Source organism: Globicephala melas, chromosome Y (assembly GCF_963455315.2).
Source record: "Globicephala melas chromosome Y, mGloMel1.2, whole genome shotgun sequence".
Classification (NCBI taxonomy): Eukaryota; Metazoa; Chordata; class Mammalia; order Artiodactyla; family Delphinidae; genus Globicephala; species Globicephala melas.
In genome coordinates this window covers 95768-107884 of record NC_083336.1, presented here as the reverse complement: position 1 = coordinate 107884, position 12117 = coordinate 95768, and the positions used below count along the sequence as shown (strand labels likewise).

General features: G+C 34.2%; 1 protein-coding gene across 8 annotated transcripts in view; it reads left to right on the top strand.

Annotated features, from left to right (window-relative positions):
* The window catches only part of LOC115849624 (lysine-specific demethylase 6A-like), a 163803-nt gene that overhangs the window by 133318 nt on the left and 18368 nt on the right, over positions 1–12117 (top strand). For 7 of the 8 annotated variants that reach the window (XM_060293133.2, XM_060293130.2, XM_060293132.2 and 4 more), the window contains 5 exons: positions 1764–1828; positions 1905–1979; positions 2621–2769; positions 6933–7047; positions 10471–10658. In XM_060293133.2, the coding sequence (XP_060149116.1) occupies positions 1764–1828; positions 1905–1979; positions 2621–2769; positions 6933–7047; positions 10471–10658 (592 nt within the window). The remainder of the gene's footprint in view (positions 1–1763; positions 1829–1904; positions 1980–2620; positions 2770–6932; positions 7048–10470; positions 10659–12117) is intronic. The other variant, XM_060293129.2, reaches the window with a different exon arrangement.

Below are 12117 nucleotides of genomic sequence, written 5' to 3'. Positions count from 1 at the left end.
GTTTTCATGCTATTTTTCTGACTTCTGTTATACCTTGTAATTTTTTGTTGAAAGACAGACATGATGTGCTGTGTAAATGGAACTGCTGTAAATAAGCTTTAGTAACCTATTCGTAAAAAATATTGGGGTAGGGGAAATATTCTATTATCCTGTGATTTGGTCTCCGTCTTTGTGAGCCTGTGCCTCTATACCGTGAACTTCAGTAGTGCTTCATCTTTGGGTTTTTGTTTTCCCCATTCATTGAGTAAGACTGGATGGCTAGAGTGAGCTGGAGATGGGTATTTCCCTCCTCTCTGGAGATGCAGGTCTGATAAAATTCCAGAAAATAGGCTCTGGTTAAGTAGTTTCTCCAGAGGGCAGATCTTGCTAAGAAGAAAATAATGCCCTGGTATGTTTCAGAAGGGGATTTTTTCTGATATTTTCAGCATAGGTATCCATGGAGGTTTCTGCTCCCATTAGTTTTGATTTCCATTATTTATCCCTCTCTCCAGTTTTGTGGGCAACAGTTTGCCATGTGTTCTCACTTCTCTTAAGTAATCTGAGAATTACTGATTGCACGGTTTGTACTTGTGGTTAGGATGCGGTGGCTACTTCCAAACTTCTTACGTGTTTGACAAAGTCATTTTCTAAAGTATTTAATTTGCGATTCGTTTCCCTATTCTATGAGTTGTCGTTTCACTTTTTCTTGATGGTGTCCTTGAAGCACAGAATTTTAAAGTTTAGGTGAATACTTTTTTTTTTTCAGTTGCTTTACTTTTGGTGTCAGAGCTAAGGAATCTTTGCCTAATTACATGGTCATTCAGATTTACTCTTATGTTTTATTGTAGGAGTTTTATAGTTGTAGCTCTTACATTTGGGTCATTGATCCATTAATTTTTCTATTTGGTAAAAGGTAGGGGCCTAACATCATCCTTTTAAATGTGGATTTCCAGTTGTTATAGTACCATTTCCTCATAGAATTATATTAACATCTTTGTCAAGAGAATAACACGTTTTTATTCAGCATTTAATATCCTTACTAGTGCTATGTGTTTTATTATTTATATAGAATTTGTTGTGTCAGTAATTTAGTCTGTGAAGAACTTCTTTATATTCCCTTAGTTTTCTTTGTGTACTCCCCACAGACAAAGTCAGAATAACAAAAGAAATCTACAGTTAATAATAGACAGTCTTGAATTTCTTACCCTATACATCTCATAACTGTTGTTTTTATAGGCACACACACTTTTGCCAGTTTAGAATATGTGCTTCAGCATTCATTCTTGGCATTCATAAGTAATTTTTTTTTTTGCGGTACGCGGTCTCTCACTGTTGTGGCCTCTCCCTTTGCGGAGCACAGGCTCCAGACGCGCAGGCTTAGCGGCCATGGCTCATGGGCCCAGCCGCTCTGTGGCATGTGGGATCTTCCTGGACCAAGGCACGAACCCGCGTCCCCTGCATTGGCAGGCGTACTCTCAACCACTGCGCCACCAGGGAAGCCCCATAAGTAATTTTGATACTTAGCAAGGTTACAGAATCTTGCTTTAATTTTTTTTATCATTTTGAATTTGTGGCAAGTACAAGAACCTGTAGATTTCATTGTTATTGGAGAGTATATATAGGGAAAAACAAACTTTGCTTTTTGGTGAAATGTGCCTGTAGCAAATTAGTTTTCAGATTGTAACCAGTAGCACTCATGTAGATATGACTTTTATTCAGTTGTGTAACGGGAACTATAGTCTGTAGCACAATACTAAGTGTGAATGTATTTGCTTAATCTATAGGAAGAAAATGAGAAAAGAATGCAACATAAAGAATGTTCAGATAATGAATCCACATCTTCAGATAAGTAAGTAAATTTTAGTGTGCACTCTATTTCTGTCCAAAAGGCATGAATTTAATTTAATTTTTTTTTTTTTTTAAAGTTCTGGAAAGAGAAGGAAAGGACCTTTTAAAACTATAAAATTTGGGACTAACATTGACCTCTCTGATGGCAAAAAGTAAGGCCTCCTGTTCTATTTCCATGAAGTACAAATAGGATTGCAGGATTGGAAATTGCCTACTTTCATATTTTCTTTAATCCAGTAGTTATACTGTGTGTGTGTGTGTGTGTGTGTGTGTGTGTGTGTGTTCACAAAGAAGTTCTAGCTAAAAATGCTAGTGTTACAGAATCATTTTTGTTACATTATTTATTTATTTTGGCTTCACCGGGTCTTCGTTGTGGCATGTGGACTCTTAGTTGCGGCATGCATGTGGGATCTAGTTCCCCGACCAGGGATTGAACCCAGGTCCCCTGCTTTAGGAGCACAGAGTTACCCACTGGACCACCAGGGAAGTCCCTAGATAATGAATTCAGATTTTTGTTACCAAAGAGTGCCAAAACAGTTTTACAGATTTACAAATAAAAATTATTTCTTTCATTTATAAAGATTATCATAAATTTTTATGATTTTTTTTTAAAGTAAACCTGCTTTAGGACTTTTTTTTTGGAAAAAGTTAAATACTAGTTCTTTTGATCTTAAAAGTATTATTTTAGAGATTTAAATGTTTTCTAATTGGATCACAAGGTTTTTGAGGACATGGTTAATTCTCATAAATATTTGCTGCAGGATTACACTTCTAATCTGTTACTGTATTTCAGGTGGAAGTTGCAGCTACATGAACTGACTAAACTTCCAGCTTTTGTACGTGTTGTATCAGCAGGAAATCTTCTAAGCCACCTCGGTCATACCGTACTGGGCATGAATACAGTTCAGCTGTACATGAAAGTTCCAGGGAGTCGGACACCAGGTTATTTTTATGAAATAACTTCCCTTGTAGAGTTGAAAAAAAAGAGTTATTTAGTTAAATGTGATAGATGCACCTGCAATCAGTTTCCTGTTTATAACTAATAAAGACAAAAGGATTTTAAAATTCTTTCTAATAGGCAAAAATAATTTGTAATTAAAGCTGAGGATATTAATTTGTTCTGTCAGTGTGACTTTTATCCTTTTTATATGTAAACGTCAATACGATCAGAAAAATTTAACCTAGCAAGGGGACATTAAGTTGCTCATTGAGTAAAGGCACTTAAAGCACTTGAGAGGCTTTGTCTTGATTCCATTGACTGCAGATTGTCAGTTTTCCACGTCTTGTTCATCACAGTTACAGTTCTTACTAGTAATGAACTAGTATGTATACTACATGTAATAAAAGCTTCACTGAAAATACTTAAAATTTGTGATGCACTAGTATTTGCTAAACTGTCCCATTATATTTCTTAAAATGTAATTCAGAAACTAATGTGGAAGTCAGGTAACTTAAAAAGTTAAATAGTAAGTATTTTATGCTTTATAAGCCAAGAGGTAAAATTGAGAATATTATGAAGATACATATGTAAAAATAGAAAAAACTTACTTCCATGTCTGTTCATTGATGAAAGTCAAAATACCTAATAGTTGAGACAAAATTGAGACAAATAATTGACAAAATACAAATAACCCTAAAGGGGGAATAACATTTTACCTTACTGGGGCTCAAAGTCAGTATTCCCTGTCATCAGAATCAGCTACAAATATACATCTGTTAAAGCTTTATGTAGTGAGAATTTTTACGTTTCATCTTTAAAAATGTTTTTCATGTAAATAGATGCTGCCAGATATTCTTATTAATCTATGAGCATATTTTATTGACTGCATTCAACTAGTTGGCAGTCATTTACAGAATTCTGTTAGGGTTTTTTGTTGTTTTTGTTTTTGTCTTACTTTACATTTTCCTTTTTTATTTAATTGCATTTCAGATGCAGTTTTTTCAGTTGAAGGTCAGGTAGAAGGCTTTTGCAATATGGAAATGTTCTCTTCACTTACTTTAGGGTTTGCAACAAATGTTTAAGGGAAAGAATATGTAGCATTTTATTTAATTTTAAATCCCACAGTAGAGATAATGTACCTTTATCAGTGGCTGACAGTTGGCTTCATTCAAAAAATTTCCAGTCTCTAAAAATTAGAGCCCAGTGTCACCACTGCAAAGCCATGGGGAATATCAGGACAGCTGGCTTCTGTTTCTGTCACAAATTCATAGATTTGGTATTAAGTCTTTGAGAGTGGTGCGTGCGCGTGCGCGCGCGCGCGCACACACACACACACACAATTTTCGTAAAGTATCTGTCAGTGAATAGTACAGTGAAAAACCACAGGCATCTAGTACCCGAACATTTTCACAGACTTTGTTAATTTTCCAAGTACACTTTTTTCTCCTAGACATATTTTCCCTACCATTAGTTGTAATTTTTCTTAGCAGATTCCAATTCAGAAGTACTTGATTGAATATTTTTGCAACTTTGAAAATATTCTCACTTAACAGTTGGTCCTGTGAAGATCACTTTTAGAGACAAAATCTTCAGTGACTTCACATTTGGCTTTGACTCCTCAAGTAAACAATACCAATTGAGTAGTAGTAGTAGTACTTACTGACTTATGAAGGGCCTGCTTGAAATTATTTCAAGAAAAACTGCTTGAAATTATTTTCTTTGTTTTTAATTAATCATTGATGTTCCCTCAAAAGTTATTTACTACATTTTTTAGTTGATTATATACGTGACTTCCATCATCTTCATTGAGTAGCTGTTCTCAACAAAAGGCTAATCATGTGGAAACATTTTATTTTCTCTAGAAATGTTTTTTTACCACTACAACCAAACATGATTTAATTAACATGCTATCTGTAAACAGCTTTGCTTGCCTGCCCAGAGACAAACTTTGGTTCAGCCTCAGTTTTGGTTTTTTTTGTTTGTTTGTTTGGTGAAAATTTCTGCCATGATCATATAATGCATTTTAAGCTTTCTAATTTTTCTTTCACTGTTTCCATGTGAGACATAATGTAATGATCATTTGGTTTGGTAGTTTCAAGGAACATAGTAATATTTTAGCACAGAAAGAACATCATTACATGGTAAGTACAGTGCTTTCCTGTTAAATGGAGTAAATCATTCACATTCCTAGATACCTTAAAAGTGTTACATTTGACGTTTGTTTTTCTTCTCTTCACATTATGGTTATGCACTTGTAATTAAAAGAAATGAAATGTTGAAGTATGATGATATGCTTTCCAGTTAAGATGCTATATTGAGTTATAACTGTGTTAAGGCAATTTGTATATAGTTTGCCAACCAGCAGTGTGAAGTTATGAGAGTGCACAAGGTCTCTGTTATAACTGCTTAATTCTGATGTTGTAGTATGAATACACCTGTAGACAGAGCATAAACTAATAAACTTATCTGCAGTTTTATTTATAAGAACAGGTATTTGGCCAAGAGGCTGTAGTTTGTCATCTTCTGATTTAAAATCATAAAGTTTCATTCAACTCAAATATAAAATCATCTTTGTTCCCTTTGTGTTGACATTACTTATGTCATAGGTGACAGTCTAGATACTTAGTAATTTTGTAAGTTCCAGTCTCTGGAAGTTAGCTCAGACTTTAGCAGGAAACAACCAGTTCAGCTATATGCTGATATATACAGGATACATGTCATTTTCTTGTTTTTCTGTTTTCTTCTTGCAGCAGCTATAGTTCTTTCTTCTTCACCACAGTCTCACTGTAAAGTGGCCAACTAATTTTTTAAAATGGGTTGTTGCTTTTATGTAAATGAGTTAGGGTGCCCCGCTTTGTGTGCTCATTGGAATCTGCTGGAAAGCTTTTAGAAGAAATACTGAATCATTTTGAGGATGAGATGTGAGTACTTTTTAAAAGCTCCTCAGGGATTCTGATATACAGCCAGGCATAGAACCCACTGGTTGGAATGTTTATTCCTAGGCTATTATTGGAAATTCACTTTACATGATACTGTTTTGTCAGTATTTGGGTCAGGTGAAAAGAAATATGCAAAATACTAATAATTGAAAAAAGATTTAATATCTTGGCCTTCTTTGTCACTAATAACTTCATAATACCAGGCAAGAATTTCACCTTTCAAGATTTTTAAATGTATGTATAGTATTGGACTAGATCTTTTTTTTTTGACTGTGTCGGGTATTAGCTGCAACATGCAGGATCTTTTGTCGTGGCTTGTGGGCTTTTCTCTAGTTGTGGTACACAGGCTTAGTTGCTCTGCAGCATGTGGGATCTTAGTTCCCCAACCAGGGATTGAACCAAATCCCCTGCATTGGAAGGTGGATTCTTAACCACTGGACCACCAGGGAAGTCGCTGGACTAGATCTATTAAGATTCATTTGTATTTGAAAATTATTTCATCCTATTTGGAATATTTTGTAAAAGTAAATATGTGAAAATGAAATGAATCAAAGGAAATAGAAAATGTCTTTCACTTAAAATCTAGGGGCAGAAGCCAAATTTAGTATATTACCTCTGTGCCTAAAAGTTCTTGGGGTGTTTCATTTGTTCATGTGTCATTAGTTCCGCAGTATTATCCTATGGATCTCTAAGGAGTTCCTTAGAAGAAATTTGTGATATGTTTTAGTCTGCTCTGTATAATTCAAACAAACATTGTGTTAAGTTCCTGTTTGGTAAAGTTACTGTTCTTACTTATTGATACATAAAAGAAATGGTATGCGCTATAAGAGTTTACATTCTGACATGGCCTTTACATGTGTTCTGAAAAATTTAGTTTGCTCTCAGCCCACATTCTAAGAGATTACCATCTCTATCTCTGGTGGGAGGGTTATAAGCATCAAATTGGGATGTTTATTGTAGTTCCAAGTTGCTAAGGGGCCAGTTAACATTTTGAAAACCATACCTCATTCATTAATTTTCTGTACTCTTTGTGAGTTGGGATGGTTTAGAGGTGGATGTAGTAATAGTGATAATAGCTAATATTTATTGCTTATTCATAGGCTCTTCATTGATTTATAAGCATTTATTTTTCACCTAATCCTCAAAACAACTCAGTGATTTAAAGTCACATTTCTCTCATTGAATTTACAGTGTAATAATGATTTTTTTTTCCTTTTACATTTCAGGTCACCAAGAAAATAACAACTTTTGTTCTGTTAATATAAATATTGGTCCAGGTGATTGTGAATGGTTTGTTGTTCCTGAGGATTATTGGGGTGTTCTGAATGACTTCTGTGAAAAGTAGGTTTCTGAACTAAATTTTCTTTTAAAGTAATTATGAGAAAACAGTTATTGTAAAGAACAAAGTCTGATCTTGATTTTTTTTTCTTAAATAAATTTATTTATCTTATTTATTTTTGGCTGCATTGGGTCTTCGTTATTGCGCACAGGCTTTCTCTAGTGGTGGTGAGCGGGACCTTCTCATTATGGTGGCTTCTCCTACTGTGGAGGGTGGGCTCTAGGCCTGCGGGCTTCAGTAATTGTGGCTCATGGGCTTAGTTGCTCCGCGGCATGTGGGATCTTCTGGGACCAGGGATTGAACCCGTGTCCCCTACATTGGCAGGCAGATTCTTAACTACTGGGCCACCAGGGAAGCCCTGATCCTGAAGTTTTAATTTTCATTCAGCAATTTATTATAAATGATTTTATTTCAAATCTTTTCTCTTTTTTTCTTTTTTTTTTTTTTGTTTTGTGGTACGCGGGCCTCTCACTGTTGTGGCATCTCCCGTTGCGGAGCACAGGCTCAGCAGCCATGGCTCACGGGCCCAGCTGCTCCGCGGCGTGTGGGATCTTCCCGGACCAGGGCACGAACCCGTGTCCGCTGCATTGGCAGGCGGACTCCCAACCACTGCGCCACCAGGGAAGACCTCTTTTATTTTCTTATATCAAATGAAAGATGCCACGAATTCAGAGACTACGGAGTGAATTGTTTTTTATGTTAATTTTTAAAACTGGTACATTCATTTGAAAATTGTGCTTTAAAGAAAAATTAAGCTCATTATAATTGAATTTAGAAATGGCAGGAATTCCAAAATTAATCACCTTACTTATAACTCAAGATTGTGTATCTTTGTAAATTCAGCCTAAAATTATCAGTGTCCAGTAGCAAGCAAATTACCTGCTGTTTTCAGAGTTGGTAATGATACTGCTATAGTGTATATTATACATCATATACATATACATATATATCCAATTAAAAATTGGATATAATTCTCAAAATTTTCATGTGTGATTATTTTAAAATCAATACACGTATTTCATATACTAAAATCTTTAACATTATAGAGGGTCTTTATTCATAGTTTATTTAGTAAAAAGTATGTCATAGTGGTTAACAAGAACAATACTCCAAACTTCTCCTAATTACTGTCAAGATATAGTCAGTTTTTAATGTCTTATGTATAAGTTTTCCTTATGATAAGGAAGGTGAAATTTCTTAAATTTTAAAATTGATCAGGAAAACAGTATAATCTTTCTTGTTTCTTTTTGTTTTGTTTGTTTATCTCCCCCACCCCACACCCCACCCCAGGAAAATAGTATAATCATCTATCTGAACTTTTGTTCACCAGGAAACTAGTGACTTAATAAGCAGGGGGGAAGAATTGTCATATGGGAAATCTCCATTGTGCTGCAGAAAGCATTTATTTCTTATATTGTATGGTAGTTATTACACATACAATATAGTGATTCGTATTATTTTGAGTAGAAACTATTTTCAGAGTTTAACTTTCTTTTCTTTCAAATATCTTAGGTCAAGTATAGTTGGAAAAGATAGGTGATAGCCCCAAAGTTTAAACTCCAGAGTAATAAAAATAATCAGGTTATCTTAAGTTGCAGAATGCCACTTGTCCTCTTAGCTTTTTACTCTAATATTGTTTTGCAGAAGGATATTGCTTCTAATGTCTGTAAGTTCTGTAGTTTATTTTATGATTCCAGATAACATGTTATGTTAAAATCAATCCCTGTTTTGACCTTTTGGAAAAAATGCTTGATCTATATGCCATGGTTGGTTTTCCTTTCATTTTTTTTCTTCTATTATTTTTTCTTTTTTCTTTTCTTTTATTATTTTTTTATTTTTTATTTTTATGGAGAGTTTTTAAAATTTTTATGGAGAAATTTTTATGGAGAGTTTCATGTTGGCAGTGTTGGGTGAATTAGGGCTAGGGTTTGTACTGTGCTTATACTTTTTTCTTTTCTTCTTTCATCATTTTTCCCTTCCTCCTCTCCCCTCCCCTCTTCCCTCCCCTTCCTCGCAGTATTTGAAACCTTATACCAAAAAAGAACCAGTGTTTAGCCCTTAAATGTCAATGTCAGTCAGACTTGTCTCAAGAAAATCCTTCCATTTTAGGAGGAATAAAGAGGAATAGAAGGTGGATTCTTAGAGACAACTCAAAGGCACCCTCTGTCATATTTTTTCAGAGAAAACATAGAAATAGAGCAAAAGCTTTTTTTGGATATTCAGAAAGGAACAGTCCTACCATGTGAATTTTTTCTTTTGAAAAAAATTAATTTGAAATTGTTAATCTTAGTATTCCTAGTAGAAAAATTGGTAACATAGTTTCATTAAAATACCTAATAGTGGGCTTCCCTGGTGGCGCAGTGGTTGAGTCCGCCTGCTGATGCAGGGGACACGGGTTCGTGCCCTGGTTCGGGAAGATGCCACATGCCGCGGAGCGGCAGGGCCCGTGAGCCATGGCTGCTGAGCCTGCGCGTCCGGAGCCTGTGCTCCACAACGGAAGAGGCCACAACAGTGAGAGGCCCGTGTACTGCAAAAAAAAAAACAAAACCTAATACTGTAATGAAGGAGAATAATAAAAAACCAGAATTTAAATAAAAGCTTAATAATTTGGTTGCTGGTAGTGTTGATTCATGTAAGAACAAGGACCTTCTCTCAAATTCCTGGGAGAAAACAAGAGGCAGGAGTCGTCTTCAACTGTTGAATTGAGGGAAGATCTTTGCTCTTACATCTGCCATAGGATTCTAAGTAAGAAGTAGTCTCTAAATTTCCTGTTTAACAGATTCCTAGATATTAAAGAAGTTCTTTAAGAAGAAGGAGTAAATCAAAAAGGAGTAAATCAAAATCCTTATTGAAAGAAAATTTAAAAATTAGTTTGTTCCGGCCTGCCAACTCTTCTGTAAAGTTTTACTAGTACATAGCCACACCTGTTTGTTTATGTATTGTATACATGACTGCTTTCTTACTGACGTAGTTGAACAATTGCTACTGAAATCATAGTGCCCCAAATCTTAAAGAAAATATTCTGTCTTGTGTTGGTAGTTACCCACTTGTCAACACTCATAAATGGGTGAATTTTATTGTATGTGAATTATACCTAATTCAAATTGACATTAAACCAAAAAATCAGTTTATTTAATATTTAAGTATAACTTGAAAATTTAACATTTATACTTTTGAAAAGTAAGTTTAGACATATGGGACAGATCTTTGAATAAGTATACCTATTTTCATCTCCTATTAATTTTTTTCAGGACTGCTTCTTATATTCTAGAGCTCTCAGTTTTGAAATACATAGTTCTTGTTACAGTAAAGTTTTAATGAAGTATACAGTAAGAGCATCTTTTAGTCTTTTGAAATTATCTCTCCATTTTTGATGAGACATTAAAAAAACTTTATCCATTAACATTATTCATTATTTTTTTCAGAAATAATTTGAATTTTTTAATGAGTTCTTGGTGGCCCAATCTTGAAGATCTTTATGAAGCTAATGTTCCTGTATATAGATTTATTCAAAGACCTGGAGATTTGGTCTGGATAAATGCAGGCACTGTGCACTGGGTTCAGGCTGTTGGCTGGTGCAACAATATTGCTTGGAATGTTGGTCCACTTACAGGTATTATAAATAATAATGACAGGTTTTACATTTTAAAGAATTCTAATATATATTATTTTTCTATTAGAAAGTAACTCACAAAAATTGAAAAATTGTGTCCAAGGAAAAATCTCAATGGTTAGTACAGAGAGTAAATTCAACTTAAGAAATGGATGTAGCAAGTAACAAATGTATGCTTTTGTAATCATAGAGGATATACTTTTGATATTTTAGACTGTTGTGTGTCTCTTTTATAAAGGAAATCTTTTATAGGGAAAAGCAAAGCAGAATAGTTATTTTTTAGACTTTTATTTCTTCTGATATATCACATCAACAGTCTTATGTCAAACTCTGTCTAATATATGTAAGATGAAAAATCTGGTCTTTGTTAGTTTTGTGACTTTGGATAAGTGTTTTGAAATCTCAGTGCCTCATTCTTTTAATCTGAAAAATGAGAAATTATTTTAGTCTGAAAAAATGAGGGTTTCAAAGAATTTAATGAGATGTGAAAAGAGCCACGCACAATGTTTACCACATAGTAAGTGCTCTTTAATGATAATTTTTAACTGTAATTCTTATAAAAGTTTTTTTAAAAATTTTTATTCAAAAAGTAAGTCACAAAAATTATAATCATCCTCATTAGTTCACTCAGTCCCTTTTTATTTCATCTTGATCTTTTGTTAGCACTTTCATGAAGTCATCAGTTTTCCATTAGAATTCTGAAAATGCTTATTCATTCAGTTCAGCAGTATAGTCAGTTACCACAAACCTGTACTTGTCAGAGTCTTTTCCATGAATTCCTTGAAGATGAAAATAGGAACATTTTTGCGAAAGCAACAGAATACACCCAGAACTGTCTGTAAATGACAAAAGACTTAAAAATGACCACGGTTAAAGATTTGATGAAAGTTCATAGTAATGCAATTGACAAGGAAATTTAGTTATTTCTGATATATACATTTTAAAGTAATAACTAGAATTATGACTTATTATACCAGAACATATAAGATTTTAAGAAATTTCATGTAATGTCTGAAACATTTATATTAATATATTTCCATACAAATAAGCCAAAGAAAGTTTAGTATTATTTCTTTTTTTTGTTTCTTTTTTTATACTGCAGGTTCTTTAGTCATCAGTTTTATACACATCACTGTATACATGTCAATCCCAATCTCTCAATTCAGCACACCACCATCGCCACCCCACGTTTTCCCCCCTTGGTGTCCATACATTTGTTCTCTACATCTCTTTCTCAACTTCTGCCCTGCATATTGGTTCATCTGTACCATTTCTCTAGGTTCCACATACATGTGTTAATATACGATATATTTGTTTTTCTCTTTCTGACTTATTTCACTCTGTATGACAGTCTCTAGATCCATCCATGTCTCAACAGATTACTCAATTTCGTTCCTTTTTATGGCTGAGTAACATTCCATTGTATATATGGACCACATCTTCTTTATCTATTCCCCTT